This window comes from Thermobia domestica, chromosome 4 (assembly GCF_964235325.1).
Source record: "Thermobia domestica chromosome 4, izTheDome1.hap1.1, whole genome shotgun sequence".
Taxonomy (NCBI): Eukaryota; Metazoa; Arthropoda; class Insecta; order Zygentoma; family Lepismatidae; genus Thermobia; species Thermobia domestica.
This window is the reverse complement of record NC_137457.1, coordinates 9,180,514-9,199,991: the sequence shown is the minus strand read 5'-3', so window position 1 is coordinate 9,199,991 and position 19,478 is coordinate 9,180,514. Positions and strand designations below refer to the sequence as shown.

General features: G+C 31.9%; 1 protein-coding gene across 9 annotated transcripts in view; it reads right to left on the bottom strand.

Annotated features, from left to right (window-relative positions):
* The window catches only part of LOC145683704 (uncharacterized), a 109,124-nt gene that overhangs the window by 81,197 nt on the left and 8,449 nt on the right, over positions 1-19,478 (bottom strand). For 4 of the 9 annotated variants that reach the window (XM_081755133.1, XM_081755135.1, XM_081755141.1 and 1 more), the window contains exons 3-8: positions 18,227-18,277; positions 14,932-14,982; positions 12,668-12,721; positions 6,769-6,831; positions 3,539-3,604; positions 2,778-2,816 (exon numbers count right to left, since the gene is read on the bottom strand). In XM_081755133.1, coding sequence (XP_081611259.1) covers positions 2,778-2,816; positions 3,539-3,604; positions 6,769-6,831; positions 12,668-12,721; positions 14,932-14,982; positions 18,227-18,277 — 324 coding nt within the window. The remainder of the gene's footprint in view (positions 1-2,777; positions 2,817-3,538; positions 3,605-6,768; positions 6,832-12,667; positions 12,722-14,931; positions 14,983-18,226; positions 18,278-19,478) is intronic. The other 5 variants (XM_081755136.1, XM_081755142.1, XM_081755134.1 and 2 more) reach the window with 4 other exon arrangements.

The window sequence follows — 19,478 nt, the reverse complement described above, 5'->3', positions numbered from 1 at the left end:
TTCAGGTACATCGTTATTCTGCAGAAATATCAGATACAAACTGACATTACTCATCAAAGCTGATAGTTAATCAAAATAAACTAGCCTACCTTCCTATTATTTGTCATTGCAAAATGGGAAAGTCAGTCTTTCAATGTGTGGACGGAGAAATATTTGGAATATACAGTACAATTTCAAATATAAAATTACTAAATTACTTCCTAACTCACTTGTACAACTATATGAAGCAAATTACATGTTATTGCTTGCCGAAGTGAGAATTATGTGTTCTTTGAAAAATTATGTTAAAACATTCTTTTTCAGAGGGAGAAATAAGATAGTTGTATCTTCTCGTCACTTAAAGCACACTGTTGTTACGAAATTGTTACACTTATAAGAGATCCATGCAGAATATATTTGCGTTTATATTGCGTATTAAAAAGAAATAACCATACGTTTTGAGTGCCATGTTAGTTTTCCCACCACGTTATTTTTCGTCATTCCAATGCTGTACCATGACTAATACATAACAAATGTTTCCTTAAATTTACAGTTAGAAAAATAATGTATTAATTATCTCACCTTTACTATGTAATTGAGGAGCTTGATACAAGAAGCGCGTAAGTCTGAAACATCCAGTTGAAGAAAAACTATGTTCAAAAATACGCAGTGTTTCTTTCTTTCATGAAACAATGTAATATACACCATTTGATTCCGATATTGAGATGAAATGTTACCAGGAGCCTAACAAGCATGGCAAAAGCTACAAATCCTATTGATGCAAAAAGGGTGTAAACTCGCTTACGCCCTTATTACATCAAACTCCTCAATTGATAAAGTTAATAAGAGTCAAAATTAATTATATAGGCTACTAATACTTTAATAAACCTAATCCTATTATGCAGGGACTTTGGAGGGAAAACGTATGATAGATTTTAAACGAAAGTTCGATAGGGACGCCCAGTTTAAGAGCAATTATCAGTAAATCCCGCACGAATGCTAAACTAGTGTTTCAGTTATTATATTTGTTGTAGATTCCAAGGTGTGGACATGAACTACCACTTATGAAAGTGTTCTGTGATGAAAAATTATGTGGTAAGTCTTTTGTATATGACAAAATGTAGCAACAAAATGTGCGCTATGAAAGAATGCTTTTTAAGATATATCAGACGTTTCTTCCTATTCCTGAGTATTCTTCCTATTCTGTAGTATTCCTAAGATATATCCAGACTGAAAAACTCAAAAAAAAATGTTTCTATAAATGCCACAGTAACCACATTTTAACATGTATTCAGAAATCTTACAGTCTTAACTCATTATCTTTATATAGTCTCAAGATCGGAAGGACAAAGTTCTCACGCCATCGCAGGAAAAGCATTACACAATAAAGCAGCTGCAATAATGCAAGTTGAGTATCACTGGAAACGATTCGAATCATATTTTAACATAAAAAATCAACCATAGAACAATTTTGGCTTTCTCATGTAAGATATAGTAGAAGTAAAAAGACGTTTACTGAGAGTCATAATTTTCAGTATCAATAAATACTAAGTATATTTAAAAGATTCCGCTCAGAAGAGTATAAAATATTTAAATTTGTTGAATAATGTAAATGCAACAGACATAAGGAAATATCCGGCCATAATATTATTTATCTCTGAGGTTACCTAGAGTAGTACATTTACTGATCGAGTACGCAGAAGTCAAAATATTGCTTTTTATTTTGATTTTGAATTCCTTTGACCTTGATTTGAAGTTTAGTTTTCTTTTAACAGTGAAGCTACAGGAGATGTGCACCTACAGATTAACGTGGGATCCGTATCATATAACCTTCAGCCTGAGATCGAACCCCAGTCATCCAGGCCAAAGGTGCGTACGCTAAGCGCTCTTGATTATTTCATAGAAATAATAATCTTTAAACATTCCTCAGGCGGCAAAGTTATGCCAAAAAGGCAAGAAATTCTCATGGATTTCCTCACGTAGTTCAAGTTACTCATCTTCCTCTACTATAGACAAAGCCTCGTGATATACACAACTACGGAGTGTCGAAAATAGTTTAGTCGAACAGTTCTGTATAGCGAATAAAGAGGAACTATAAGATTGATTAAACTCACTTGGAACTCGATCTATGGACTAATCAGCATGCTAGTTCAACCTTGAAAGAAGACACCGATTCTCAGGAGTGAAGCGTTCAGTAATCACAGAAATATGACCACTTTAACATATCTGGGTAGAGTCTCCACTTAACGTCTGGCGCAAGTGAAGCACTACACAGGAAAAAAATAGAGGAGTGGATGCCGGGATCGCTAGAAAAGTCATAGGATTACTGTCAAGAACGAGCATCCCTCCTTTTGCTGGATATGACTAGAGCATACCAATACTAATAGTGGTCACATTAATCTTTTGCGAGAAAGTATGGCGTATTGGTAGCAAAAGAAGATGCCAGAAACACACCAGGTTTAAAAACTTAAAATTAACTTTTTTACCTAATGTAATGAACAAATATAAGGCTGATTTTATACTAAGTAGACATGTGACACCATACTAAGTGGGCTTATATGGCACAGTATATTTAATAAACAATAGTCATACCAAGACATTTTTCTAAAGTTTTATCATCAAGTAGCAATTTATTTCCAATTCAACTTGGAGATAAATAAAGTTATCCTTCTGCTCAAAGTGAGATTCGAATATATGCAGCTAAGTAGAACATGGAATGGTACACACGGAAAGTAATGCATTAGCTAGTTGCCGCTGAAGATGCAACAAATACTAAATAATGAGCAAAAGTTACTTACTGAGAGTGTTAGCAATATTGTTAACCATAGCATCCTTATCTAAAAAATTAAAAATAAACATATAAGAGTACTTGATATGATCTGTGTCATGATGTCAGATTTAGAGAGAATGTGTTCAATGCTAATAATTTATAGTGAAGCAAAATTATCATTAGCCAATGAAGTATGTTACGAATTTACTACACATTTTGAGAAAATATTATTTTATTTTAATGTTATTTTAAGTAACTCCTTAATAAATATTAAGAAACGTATCTATTAAATTTGATACTTCTTTTATATAACATCCACTAGCATTGATTTCAAACACATAATCATGTAAAAATAACACGATTGGAATATGAACTAAGAATGTTCTCTCAATATTAATTACAAGCTGTATGTACATAATTGGCTCTTTCAATATGAGGCCATGTATCTAAACCAAATACAATCCTTTCAGATATATAATTAAAAAAATATAGTTATTGCTTGACGTGCAGTGCCCTTTTAATACTGAGGATAGATGTCACTTGGGCGTATGGAATATAGTCCACGTCATATGTTTGACGCTCCCACATGAGAAATCGAAAGCTAAACCATACCCAATAAACACGTGCAAGGTTGCTAGTAAACCACAGGAAAAGGATATTATCTTAAAATGAGTATTATGCATCTTTTTAAAAAATGTCTACACTAGATTTAATTCAATCTAACTTACTCCCAAAAGCGAATAGAACTTTTAAAGTAATTTCTTAGAAATATTTGTGTTGTTTACGTACCAACGTATGCTGCAGGTTGATTTAAATTGTTCATAAGATTTTCCAACATATTGCCATCATCTGAAACTATTACAACGAAATTAGATATGTATATAAACGCAAAAATATATTTATTTTCATGAATGCTATAGGAAAGATAAAGGAATGTACATTTCTCTCTCCCTTTATGTGAAAATCGCAGAACACTTGTTACACTTTTGTACAACTATATTCATCTTTATATATTTGTATTATTTAACAATTTTTATTGACTTCCGTCTAATTATTTATTGTAGGTCTTAAAAAACTCGTAACATTAATTCATATTATCATACTATTAGTATTTTCTAGCCTGTCCATCACAGAATTAGATTATATATCCATATATTACTATAGTCATATACTACCTATACTAAATCAATATTCTTATTATTTTCATCACTTTTTGCACATTGGCAAAAATGACAATTTCTACAACACTTCATTTATTTTTGATAAAAGTTGAAAACACTGGCTTTACTTTACACAGTTATCTTTAGAAGTTTAACAACTGTATTAGATTTGATATTGATTTCTTGGCGCACGGTACGTTTTGTGACAGTTAAGATGATCGTTTATTATCAAATTATATTCCGCCTTGTAATGATAATGATATTTGGTTTTATTCGTTAATTAATTATTTAGTGAGAAAATCACTATCCGCCAACTTACAATAAATTGTAAGTAATACTATGGTCACAAATCATAAAATCGTATTTAAGCTAAACATGTTAATTAATTAATTGGTTTCAAGCTAATAATTGTTAAATATAATTAATGTTCTAAAAGTTATCAAAATCCTTGTTCTTAACAATTTTCTTACAACTAAATCCATAATGTTCTGTAGAACATTAATATTGATTGTATATTGTTCTTGTTATATATATATATATATATATATATATATATATATATATATATATATATATATATATATATATATATATATATATATAATTTCATTCCAGTTAAATTGTATACATAGATTATTTTGAAACCATTATATTAGTATTTGAATTTCAGAGAAATTGTGATAGTAGTAATTATAAAATGTATTAAATATACTAAAAAAATTCCAGAAATTAAAGCAAATTCCATATACAAATTCCCTTTGACATTTTCTCGAGAATTTTAACAGTATATATGTGCAGCTCGGGTGAAAATAATGTTCCCTCTTTCCGAGTAAACTGGAAGAAAAGGTGGACCATTCTCATGCAATCCAATGCAGTGACACGTAGTAAAGATTTCCCTGCTTTCTGCAGGCATGTTTCCGAAATAAAATCATTCCACTTAATAAATTTATTTAACAGGAAGTGGCAGTTATCGTTATGCTCGAACTAGCCATTCATTTATAAATATCTTTCTTTCACTATGTTAACTCAGTGTAGACTCAGACTGAAGTTCTTACTAACGATATCATCGTTATTTGAAATTATGTCAGTTTTGATATAATATGAAGTGACGGTTTATCTAACCCTTTATTGGCAACAATATTGGAATTTCAGCCTGTCGTACATAAGAAAAATTTCCTAGTTGATATAGTTGTATTTCATATAATTATTCATTATTCCTTGCTTCAAGAAACCTAGATAGGTTACAATAGGTTAAATAATGAGATATTAAATATATTTTCTAATATTATGTGCGATCCAAATGAAAGTTCTTATAAAAATCACGTAATAATTCAAATTAAATTGTATAGTTGAATTACTCTTCTAAATAATAACGGTACGCCAACATCTTATCTTGTTCAGATTTTAGAATATCTGGCGATAAAACGGTAAAGGAAGAAAACATTCCTTAATGCAGAAATGTGATTGCAACTTTCACATATACATACTCCTTATAAACTAACAAATTATTAGTCATGGAAGCGAGAAAATAGGATCAAATAAGAGTGGCGGAAGATGGGTGAAGGTGGAGACAAGTTACCAGAAGGCTAGGTCGCCCAAAGAGCTGTATACCAAGTGCTTTCTTGACTACTTGAGAGAGCACGAAGACAGTCTGCTGAGCGGTAAACCTACGTTACGAAACATAAGACCATAGCGATTTTAAAAACATATCTAAGCGAACAAATTGAAAATTCGGATTAAATATTTTACGCGAACTTGTATTGTCAAATTTTTTAACTCCTTTTGCACGAGTGTGCTTTAGGTTTGTTGATAAAGTTCATTTGAGACTTTATTATAGCAGATAATCTAAAATACGGTACAGGAAAATTTAAATTCATTATTTATCTTTTCAATATAAATTGAATATCACTTGTTTTCTGGCTTTGGATTAACTGTGATTTTGAGTTAACCTTGAATATCTTGCCTTCCACTGGCCCTGTAAATCAAAAGTAAACTGTATTATATTTTCCCGAGAAGCTTAGGTAAACGTGATGTTACACATCACACTTCATTCCAAACATTATTTCTTTCAACATTTCAAAGGCTCGCTTTTATAATGCATTCTTATTTTCAAATCGTTTGGGGTTTCCATTTGTTGATATTAAACTACGCCTTACCGACATGTTTTCAAATTGAAGTTTCCTTTTCAACTTTAACATCGTCTAATATTTAATATATGTTCTGACTTTTCCTCTTTCCTTTGTTTGTACATGAATAATACATGTCCAAAACAAATTCGAATGAATGACAGGTAATTGCTTGCCTTAACCACTAAAATGTTAAAAATAATACGGAATAAAAGAGCAAATTTTATTTGTACTCTGTAACTGAAAACAGGAAATAAATTATATTAGAAGATTAATTTAGCTTAACTTTAAACATAGTAGAATGTTACATGGTAATTACACAGTAAATATGTGTAAAGGATGGAAAAGCCTATAGTTGATATTCTGTATTGAAAAAATGCAATGTAGTAGGTTATTGATTACAGTCGTGCATTCAAACTTCCTGTGTGAAATAATTGATCTGCCAATAACAACAGAATACGAGTACCTTGGGTGCTAATTAAATAGACACTATTACAGCCAAAGTGAAAATAGTGACACATGCAAGTATCGTAACATACAGAACAAATTATTACAACATATAACAAAACACACAAAACTCTCAAGTAGAAAAAGTATCATGTTGATTTAATTGTCCATGTATCTAAGAAGATTCAGTAATAGAATGGATATTATTTCTTTCAACTTTCCGACTTAAATACTACTGTGCAAATTAAGTAGAAATATAACTTGAAATTTTGTAGACACCCTTTACCTCCTCCATTCTCCATGGCCCGTCGTAAGACCAATGATTTCACCATATCATCTAAACCGTTACCTGGAGAAGAAAACAATTAGAAATATTATAACTCTTCGTAACTCAACACTTTAGCATATATTACAAGTTATATTAATATTTAGGAATTAACTAAAGTAATAACACAAATGCATGGTTTTACTGCGCTGCAACAAAATTTTATACCATGACATTTAGCCAAAAATCAATATCAACTGCAGGATAAATATGAAGAGAAATATTTCTCTTGACTTGATCGATTTGATTGCTTTACTGAAATGGAGTTTGGCACCCGTTGTTGACATTGATGCTATAGAATGACAAATTGCCCAACAGTTCAGGCTGAAATCTCACCCACTATAGTTCATTCAACTTCAAAACTCCTCCACTAGAAAAAGGATCAGGGACAAAGTGGGTACCCTAATCACAGTACCAGCAAGAATGGTTGACTCATTGCCCTAATCCTTTTTGTAATGTTTATCAAAACGTTCTAGTGAAATGAAAATAAATATGAGAGTGTGCAACTTAGTAACACTGGTGATTGTTGAAAACATACCAATATTTAGTAGGGACTCTTTAAGATCTAGGTTAGGAAGTTAAGTTATTGCAATTGGGAAGAATTGGTTGAATATGGGTATGTTGTCATCCCATGTGTAAGTCGATAGGTAAAGGAGAAAATGATTGTTGATAGATGCTATGGTAATGTAGCTACTGAATAAATATATATAATATCAGTACAGTTATTGATGCCAAAATAATATTACAATACTATGGCCCAATATAGTGGATGACTACAGCATGATGTTGATGAATAATTTGTATTACGAACTGAAACGATGTGTAAAAATGATGTGTTGATGATGATATTGAAAATGAATGACTAAAACTTATCAAGTGACGATGAATAAATATCGTACATATTGATAGTTGCACACAGCGAATATCTATATTTGAAACATATTTGGCATAAGTATTATCAACTTTTCATGTATAAACATCATTTCCATTTGTATCTTTTACTATTATCAAAACATATGCTGTAGCATTTTGCACGTAAATACAAATTGTGTAAAGTGTTGAAAGCCCATGTTGATGTCTGATGTGTTAGGTGTGGATGTTCCTTATATATGTACTTCTATCTTTCTTAGTTTTGGATGTTACAAACAGTTTATTTAGTTTAATTGAACATTCTTAAGTAACTGCAAGTATGTTGATGACAAAAGTCTATAATTTATTTTTCTTTATGCACGAAATAAATATATTTCACTACAACATTGCTCAGTAATCGGCTACAAGTATATCAAACGTACTCGGCACTCATACAGTTTCTAAAATAAATTCGTTACTTTGTATTCTTTTCGTCAATTGTTTGCACCACAAAGAATACATTTTAAGTAAAATACTTATAATAGTTTTATCTTCACTTCCGAGTGTACTAAAAAAAATGATAACCCTATGAGTTCGTTTCGAGCCTCGTTGCTAAATTTTTACAGATTTCCTTTGAATTTTACTATACTACTTAAAAACAATGAACAACACCAAAATGCTTAATCTATTTAATGCAAAAATGCTCATAGTATCTAAAAAATGCATAAGGTATCTAAGTTCTACATCCTATTTTGTAGATGCTGCCTGACTCACTTCCTACATTTTACATCCCTCTTTGTAGATACTATTTTTTTCATTTTCTATTTCTATATTTTTATATCCGTTTCTGTACATACTACCTGACTAAGATTAGCGCAAAATTTTACCATTAAATGAACGGAAAAGTATAAAGAACAAACAATGGAAGTGTGATGATTTTTAAAGATAAACTTTGAAATTGATTTGTTCACTTTGCATCCTCAAAATTGAGACAGCAAATGCCATACAACCATGCCACAGAAAGTGATACTTTTATATCCCATAATAGTGTGTAGTAAAGAAACCTTGTCTCTCTCATCCCTTCGTCTCTCCTATAGTAAAATCAGCAAACAGCATAAACTCAATTCTAATTTCAAGAGAGATGTGTAATAGTATCGATAAAATAAAAGAATAAAATCGTTAGGAAACAAGATTCAGAGGTTAGTGGCGGGAGAAACTTAAGCACACATACAATAATAGATTGAAACTGATGGACGTCTGATAGATAAGGTACAGAAGTAGGAGAGAGACTGAAAAGGGAAAAGAATAAAAAAGTGAGAATAGTTTAAAATATGGAATTGAAACGTAATGAAAAAGAACCTAATAATATAAACTTACGATTCCAGAAACCCAACAACAATGTAGAAGTAACATTTGAATTATAATTTTTTTCCACTGGCTTTTTGAATACATAGAAGATGAGTGAAAAGTCCATAAGGTCACTTTCAACTGATGACAAAACTTGGGTGTCAAATTAAATGCTCAGTTTCCAGTGGAATTGTAGAGTCTTGAGACATATCTAAGATAATGCAAAAGGGTTAATACACATGGCTTGTTTGCAAATTGTTCCGTTGCAAATTCGATTGTGTGCATTGAATGTACTGATGTGAATTACATTATATTAAGCCAATAGTTAGCCTTCGTCATATTGACCATTCCAGACTACTAATACAAAGAACAAAAAAAACTAGTGCTATTTTTTCTGTTAAATGTCAATCAGAAAGAGGTATTATTAGAAGTCCAAACTTCATCGTAATGAAAAGTTACGAATGCTCAAGAATGCTAGTGTTTGTTCCTCAGAGATATAGCATACTGAGATAAATTAAGAGTGGAAACGAATTGTGCCAAACGAATACAAACAAAATCTTCTCTTGAGATAAGAAAAAAGGGTTCATTTTCTAGACATATATAAAGATTTATTTGTATTGAAGATGCACTCTCGATATCATCTATTGCGAATACAACGTTCTGAGTCACACAGATGGAAAGAACCTGCCAGAGCTGAAATAGGATACTGTTTAAGTTGGATGATGGGGTTAGGTTCTTGACCGGTACTGAGTCCAGGATTAAAATCTATGTTGAGCAAGTGATTCGATTGAGACTCGGTAACCAGGAAGAAAAGAAAGTATTTTACTTATTGACTTGCTTTTAAACAGTATTTAATTAAAAGGTATCCAGTACTAGAGATGTTGTTTCAGAGCACGAAAGGAACGGTGCTTAAATGAGATTTAATGAGATTTTCCAGGCTGGGTCAAACGGGCCATTGGAGTCAAGTTGTGGACCACGTCGCTTCTCTTTTTGTTAAAGCTAGTCATCCGCCCATCAAAAGTGGCTCAGTTCTAACTCTGATGCACACACATGCGCAAAATGAGTGTGTGTGTGTGTGTAAAAGATGAAAAGGAAGAGAGAAAAGCAATAGGTAAGAGACGAAGATAAAGATGACTACAGAGTAAGAGAATAAGAGGAAGATGCAAAGACAAATATATGGCATGAAAGAAGAGAGCGAAAAGGACGAATATAAGAATGAAATCTATTCATTATTATATTGCATGAAAAAGAATGCTCATACTGCTTGCTCGGATTCTCTCCAGTGATAAGAGTTCTGGATAAAATTCTGTTTGCATCAATTAGCTTATGCGGAAAATATATACCTGGTGGGGAATCGAAACGAGATTTTCAAGTGGAAGTGGAACACGATACTGATACTTCAGAGGTTACTCTCCAATAAACTTGTCTAACAAATTGTATACTGTTTCTTTCTATTAACAAGAACATTAAACGTATATACTTCACATCAATGAAGTGTTTAGAACTCTCCTGGTAACCTCCAGATACTTTAATTGCCCTTCGCCAAATAATGTTCAAAAATTCTCGGTATCGTTATATAGATAATTACTTCTACATTCGTAAGAATTCCTTTTTTAGTTTGCCAAATCACTCTTTCAATCTCCACAAATGATTTGTAAAACCACTTGGCTTCATCTGAATTTAAACATATGTTGTCTACCTGTACTACTAATAATTTAAGGACGTTATCCTTACACTATATTGCCAGCGAAAACCATAAGCCAAAAATTACTAAGCTCAGGGCTAATTATTGAAGGCTGGCTTTCCTTTGTAATGCTCTTTACACTAAAATGAAAGCCGAAATTCATTTATTCGACGACCTGTAAACAAATTAGTGCTTACTATTAAACGAAATAACACACGATCCAGGAATGATTTCAGAAATGAAAACATACACAGTAATTACTGCGTACAAGTGCAAAAGTAAGCTTGCAAGTGTAATAATACTTAGGTAAGAAAGTATCATCTTTACGGCATGGTTGTCAGTTCAATATCAATGAGTTCCTATACTTGCGACGTCATGCACAGATACGTTACACGGCGTCCATCTAGCGATCGATTCTTTGGGATTAGATTATTGTCCCATTAGAAAGGCCACACATATGGTCTTAATCAGTATCAAGTCCATATGTCATGCGTAGGATCGATTACATATACCTAGGTAGAAATAAAAGTCGGAAGCAGTGCAAGACCTATTTTTGTCGAATAACCTTGGGTAAAATGTGACACACAATATTTACTTGATGCGCGTGGATATTGGTTCGAGTCCGTTGGGGATTATTGAACACAGTGATTCTAACATACTTTATCCTAAATCACAGAAGTTCAGCTGTTCGTTCTACGTGGTCCTTCTTACCAATTATTATTGATAATTGTTACTACCGGTAATAAGTTTTGTCTTCGCGTATTGTTTATATTCTTTTCTGAAATTTAAACATATATCCAACTAATACTACCATAATTCTTCCTGTTTCCGATGTATACGCCATTCGTAGTTGGCAATAAGAAAAACGTGAACGTTAAGTTGTAGCTGCAAAACGTAAAAAGGAAAGAAAATTATGGAAGATTTCAGGTTCTAAATCATACCCAATGATATCAAACTTACGATAATATCATGCCTCATGATGAATATGCACAAAATTATAATATGAAATAATTTGATATTTGGATAAATATTCTGTTCTATCTCTTATGAACATATAGTAGTATGTTACAAAAGCACCGTAATGCTTACAATCTGATCCTCCTTATTTATAAAAGGTGTGAGTTTCATTATCTCCAACACACTATTTGAACATCTGTGTTCCTGCCCTTGCGGGCTCTAATATTGCGTCACTTGTCTTGAACTGTTAAAATTATAAGGTTCACATTTACACAGGTTCTCACTCAATTATTGAGTTTCATTTCCAAAAGAGTTCAACATCCGTGTTAGCAAATTTCGAAAAATCCATATAATAGTCATACTAATATTAATTCGAGACCATTTGTCTAGCATTTATGTATTTTATACACCTTGGCCTTCCTAAATAACCAACTGAATATTCTTTGTTCCAATACATTAATTGTAGTGTCAGAAGTTAATGTTTTTTTTCTATCCATCGGATTTTCAGCCACTGCCTGAGAATAAAATTCATACCAATGTCGCAAGCACTTCTTCTCCTTTCTAATTGTTTTCAACATCATTCTCTTGTTTTACCATTTACAGCTTTGATGTTATATTTAATTTAATTTGATTTTGATATTTGAAGCTTATTTTCTCTCCTTTCTCCACATCTAATTTAGAATTTCCCAATCGCCTTTCGTTGATTTTATCTAGTGTCTATGTATCTGACTTGTTGGGTACAATACGCGTATGTAAACAATACATGAGCAACTTTCCTAACTAATACAATTGCCATTCCTATTTGCCCGGAATAAAATACGGGAGAAAGCAACACAAAACAAATGTCCATATACCATTATAATTATTTTTAAATTTGCGATAAGTGAGTATTATTTGTGCTGACTGTATATTGTCTAGTGCAAATTCTTAGAGATTGTCTACAATAACTTAAAATTCTTACGAAAAGAGTAAATTTAGTAAAACGACGGTGCAAAGAAAATATTATAGAGAAATCTATATTACCACCATTTCCTTGATTAAAATTTAATCCTCGGAAGATGTTCCTTCCAGCTGCATCTACAATAATAAGAGAATCTAGATTAAACGGAGTTCCGATTAAACTTAAGATATTTCATGTTTCCCTGCTCCTCATATAAAAGGTACATCTCTCTGAGTCAGCTTTGTTCATTGACTCTTGACTGGGCATGCGCCTTTGGTGCACTTATTCATAGAATCGATTTCCCTTGAGAGATCATTGTGCACATCATTGTTAAGCGGAAAATATTGCTTTAAAGTATAGATAAATGGTTCATATAGTCCCTGTACTCAAAAGAAATTAAACGTCAACAATGAACAACACTAAACAAGCTTTTTCTGTCATTGATTGTTTGCATCTTAACTTACAGTCAAAATTATTCACCCAGAAATTTCTTGAAAAGTAAACTTCGAAAAATTAAATCATCTAGTATTTGCTTGTGTTTATGTTTTGAATATATTCAGACAAGTTTCAAACCATAATTAATATTTAAATTAAAATGCTGGTTTTACGGATTTACTAACATTTAAACCCGTTAAAATCAAGACATCTTAAAGAAAATGAACAATTAGGAAGTTACTGCCTGTATTCTAATTACCTGATAATCGTTAAAATGAAGCAGGTATAACTCAATGGCAACACCCTACCTTTTAGGATGGTAAAGTTTGAGAAATTTGTTTGATACGTTCTCTAAATACTTTGTTTCTTGTTTCTTTGGGTGCTGCTAGTGAAGTCCTAGGGCTTTGTAACCGAACAAAAGTTACCTCTAAAGATATTGTATTTCCTATCTTATAGTTTTGATATATTTCATAGACATTGACTTTGTACTTTTTGAAGACAAAGAAGTTTTTTGATCCATATTGTACCATTATTTTATTTAATTATTTTAATTAAAATTTTATCCCTACGAGCATCCTAATTACCATATGTTTACGATCCGTTCACCATTTTGTTTAGAAGACAAGCATATGTTTAATTTACGTAATGTACACGTTTCACAAATCATAAATTCTCGAGAGCTTACCAATTTCTTCACAAACATATTTTTTAAGGGGTCACCATAGTTAAGGATCTTCGGCAAAGTTATCCGTAAAATGTTTCAGCTTTAGAATATATTTAGTTACCATCATTAATAGAAATGTTTCTAATAAAAAGTTTGAATTTATTAAACATGTTCTTACTATTTAGATAATCCGAACTATGTAGATTATATTTCTTCGCAATAAAGTTGTCAGATCGTACATATTTCTCATTTTTTTTACGTTTTCTTCTGATATGATTTACATTATTCATTGTTATTTTCCCAGTAGCATAACCTTTTCGTTTAGCTACGAAATTACTAAACGAAATAATGTAGCACTGGACATTTTAAAGATGTTTTTACAACTTAGTACGATTTTCTCAATACTTCATATTTTCTGTTTTCTCTGACGACTATAGAAGAGTTTTTATCCATAAATATGTTATTCAAAACTAAAGAAATGTGTATATACATTTTTCCTCAGAAAACCAACACAAAGCTTAATTTACCATGCCGTTTTGTTAACTCTAGAAAGCGCTCTAGAAAAGTAATGTGTGTCTTGCATACGGAAAACCAACATCCCGGCTGTTTTTTCGTTATCCGTTTTCCAAAAAAGCTTCTGTAGAGAGCCTTATTCAATGCCGTAATTTGCTGGAACTGTCATACTGCGAGTTTGGCAAACTGCATCGGATAAGCAAGGTGGTTTTGCGTTGCCGTTCGAAAGGAGACTGCAAGATGTCAGAAAGTCATGTCGTTTTCTGTAAATAAAACATTTTAATCTCGTCAATGGATAACAATATCGCTGAACATGATTTTAATCCCTTTTAATAATTTTGGGTCTCAGATTGGACTACTCATACGAATTTTCTGCTAATGCTGTGATAACAAAATATGCACTATTTTACGGTAATTTATCATGACATACGTATAGCTTATTTATTAAACCGATGTCTTCCTTGCCCAATATCTCAGGACGAAAATCGAGGAAACTTGTTTCCCGATTTGTCCTCGTATTTTGAGTGTTCATACAAAATAATACAGTCTGTCAATTGAAATGTAATTGCTTCACGATGTTGGATAAACATGGAAAATGGTGAGTGGAAACCATGCTTATAATATCAAGCTCTACTTGCTAATATATCAGAAATAGAAATGCTAGATTATTACATAATAATCCAGAAACTTGTTTAATGTTACGCTATAAAAAAGAAATAAAATTATAATAAATACCTCCATTTCCTTGTGGAAAATTTAGACCAGGATAATAATTGTCAGCTACATCTATTGGATCAAAAAAGAAGCAATTTAAATTTGTTTCACCATAAGTCACCATAGTAATGTACTTTAAGTATTAGCGACAACCAAATGAAATATAATATTACAATATAGTAGAATGAAGCAAGGTAATACTATAATGAATTGTTTTATTCTCATCATAGGTCATGAACTGTAATACTGCGTTGAGGACTCTTGTTATAGCTTAATTTATATTTCCTAAGCATACCAAAAGTGGCACACTTTAGAAATGTCTTAAATTTCAAAACACATGAGAACTAATTAGGCCTTTGTATTCATAAGTCAGGATCTAGAAAAGCGATCTATTCGATGCTTGGAGGCTGTTAGTTTTAAGCAGTACAATCGCGGCCTTGTTAGAAAACTGCACTTCCTAATTTTCATCCTACCTTAGATTTCAAAATTGATAAAATATCGATTACTGTTGATGAGAGTGCTGAAAGAACTCCCTATATTGACCGGACTTCGTATGATGTATCCAAGTGGTGTGAGGCGTTATAAATTGACAGTTATTATGCGAAACCCATAAGGTGTTAAAACCTCTTTAAAGATCATTGATGTTTCTTACAGTCATTAAAGTTTCTGTATTCGTTCATCTGTTAATTTTGATAGAAACTCCACAGTTCAAGAGCTACCTAGGGAGTTGAGTAATATTATTTTTACATAAATAGTTATGCCATCATAGCTTTAGAATGATGACCTAAAGAAGTATCTATCACTACCTAGGTAGGTCAAATCCCGGTTCTGAACGTAGAAGTTAAGTCTTCCTCTTTCACTATTCTTTATTATCTTTTACTTCTCACAATCTTCTCTAATTGAAAGTAAAACTTAAAAGATAGAAGAAAATGGCTTTTATTAGGCCAAGTGTGATCGATTGATGCCTTCTTTTTACACATTTCAACTCAATGGCTTATAGGTAAATATAATACCTGCTGTACTGTTATAATTAATTACTATATTTAAAGTATACTATTGGAATAAAATAACGAGTAGCTATACACCTAGCAACGAGAACAAGTGATGTTCTCTGATTCTTCGTATGGAAAAATATATAAAATATGCAAGTAGTAACAAATGTACTACACAAATTATTAAAGAAATTGGAAGTTATCAGTTGTTGGTTTAAGCGTTGATACGAGACATTTTTTTTAATTATGTGAGGGCTTCAAATGATTTAAACACCTGCTAAAAATAAATTTCATTATCTTTGATCCTGTTGATATGTATACTCAACTTCTTCGCAACGCAGTTTTAATAGTTTTTGGGATATTTGTCGCAGCTGTTGATAGATTTTTGTAGATCCGTGTTTAAAAAATCTGCCTTCAGCTGAAAGAATCAGCCCTTTATTTTCTTTTTCATTTCATAGGAGTTGTAAATTGTTTCCCAGCAAGGAATGTCTTCAAGAAAAGGAATAGCTTACAATCATTAGTTTTATAATTCAGACTGTACGGAGGGTGGCCCATCCTCTACAATCCAATGAATCAATGTGCGATTGTGTGGTACCGGAGTGTGAGGATAGGGGCGCCTTTGTCGTTGTTCATCATGAACGTTTTCGCGACAAATATTAAATAGTCGCCCCAACTTACGCATCCTGTGTCAGGCACGGCACTCTTACCGAAGACCTGACCTTACCGATTACTATCATTTGCCACTTTCACCTGTTTTGCGATGAAATAGTTGATCACTGATTGTAACTTACATTCATTGGGATTTTCAGTTAACTAAGCAACTGCCATTAATCACTACAACTCACAAAGTGTTTTCCAACGTGCACATGGCGCCTAGTTAAAACACAAGCCTCATACATTAGCAGTGTCAGGACCTACAGGGGAAACGATAGCATATCCAAGCATTAATAGGTGTTATATGTTGTAATTAGCCAGTTTGAGAACCATTCCTCAAGCAATCCAATTCTAATTCTAGTTCATTTCGTAAGCATGCCATTGCAATTTACAGTGCAATCTCAAAAATATTGTGTGAATCAGTTAGTTGATAACTAATACCTTAAAATACGTTGGATCAACCTGTTCTTCAGCTTTATTTTAGCAGTTAGTAATGTGCAAACAATTTGATCATTAGCCTTATAAAGAGGATGACCAAGTATACCACCATGATTTTCTGTGTATGGTTCCTCTATCTACAATTGCATAGTATTGACGAAAATATCTTTGTGTATTTCGTACGTTAATATCTCACTTACATGATTGCCGCAAAGAACGATAGATAAAGAGGCTTTATTAAATATTGCTCTTACATATAAAATAATGTGATTTGTCTATTTACTCTTATAAAATTTGTATACTGATTCTTAATCAGTACCCTGATCGTTATGATACAATAGAAACGTCTCCATCTGTGAGTAACAATAATTTATTATAATTAACAGTGGACACTGAACTATATGCGCTGCCTACCAATCTGACGAAAAAAATGATGATAATTTAAAAACAATTTGTAGATTTAAAGCTATTCTGACGATTTAAGTACAACCTAAAAACTACATTATTCTAATTAACGAATTCCAAATAGGACAAGATCCATAACAGCATTTGTATTTCAGCATTAATATTCACATATTTCTCGAGAAGTATGTTCTGAAAATTTAATTGCCACTGAAAAATACGGTTTCAATTTGTTTCGCTGAAAATGAATGTTGATGAACCGGAACATAACGTTCCTTGTTTTTTTTATTATTTAGGAAAGGATTGATAATTGCAAGGAAGTTACAATAATCCTTTTCTTGAAACCTAGCGTACATTATCATGCGCAATATAATTATCAACTAAGAGCCATAACCATAGTATATGACGTTATGTTTTTTTTAATCATTTATCTTCATAAAAGTACTACATTTAATACTACCATTAAGAGACGGTAAGCACATTTAAATTTAAACAATGATCGTGTGATGACAAGTTCGTTAGTAGGCAACCAACAGACAAAACAGGTGCAAAGTGTTAGAGATTTAGAAATAAACAATAAATGAATCTATAACGTTCAAAGATTTGAAACGGAAGAAAAACAAGCTTGATTAATCTAAATTAACTTTTTTTTAATCTTCAATTGATTTGTATAACTTTCATTTTTGTTTTCGTTTGTAAATTAAATATTTACTATATTTTTCCTAATTTGAGTTTACATAAAAGAATTTGTTGCACCTTGCAAGTATATCTTGAATTTCTTACTATTGTAATTTTCCAAATTGTTACTATAATAAGTATCTAATACTTACCTGGTTGGTTCAGTTTCATCAAATATGATAACAAAGCATTGTTACTATCATCTGAAATAAATAATTTTTAAAATGAGGTATCAGTGCAAGATGTGTAACAGAAAAGATCAGCTACCATAGAAATGCGAAAGCATTAGTTTACGTCCCTTACTGATACGTTTGCTGGCAAGCATGTAGTTTACGGTTATACATCTACATTACATATAAAGGGTAAATGTCATCATCATGGATGTTCTGTCATTATTGCTAGATTACACTGCAACTCAGAAGTTTCCTCCAAGCTCTTCAGCCATTTTCTTTATCTCCACGTATGCTTTTCCTGCTTTGATACCATTCATAACCACATCACTTTTTTCGTGCCGCCATAATCTCTACCACATCTCTCATAATGCAGTTTCCTCTCTCTCAGCGAACTAGTTTCTCTTCCTATTTTCAAGTACGTCTAAAATCATTCTTTCCTTCCCCATATCTGACATTCCAACACTTGATTTTCGTACAATTCTTCGAATTCTCTGCACTCTTCACCACCTATTTTAACATGCATTTTGTATGAACTTTTCGCGCTGTTTCGTGAAATTGAAATTAGCACTACGATATAGTTTCAAAAATGTATTCATACCAATGCTAGCGTAAATTATAACTCCTATGTGGTTTCTCAAGGAAAATTGCAAAAGTACTCATGGATTGTCATTCTAAGATGCTGGTAATGGTATTTAGCTAAATAATTTGAGTTTTCAATACACAATTTATTGCCAAATAAAACTCTCCAAATAAATCACATGTCATATGCTTAAATGACATACATACTAGAACAAGACTATCTTAAGAGCACAGAGTAGAGCGTTGAGTATTACTTTGTGTTTAGTACAAAATTACGCTGCTAAATTGGGTAATTATACCTTGATCACTTTGATTACTGCAATATTTAAATAGAATAATAAAGTCCAATAGGACGTAATGCAGTATTTTTAAGTATTTAATTACAATATTCTACGTTGAAACTCTTACAGGAAATGTGCACTCAAGTGAAAACATTAGCTCACTTTCAAATTCAGTATTAGTTTTAGATTATTGTATCTTATTAAACATAATGAATATTACTGTATTATGTTTTAAGTGTAAAGATGGTATTGTTAAGCCCGTTATTAGTGATTGTGAGTAAGAGTTTTAGCACCATAAAAATGTTTTCGACGTGTTTGAAAACCACGTATAACAAGTTCCCCTAAAACATATGATTCTCCTTAGCCTAATA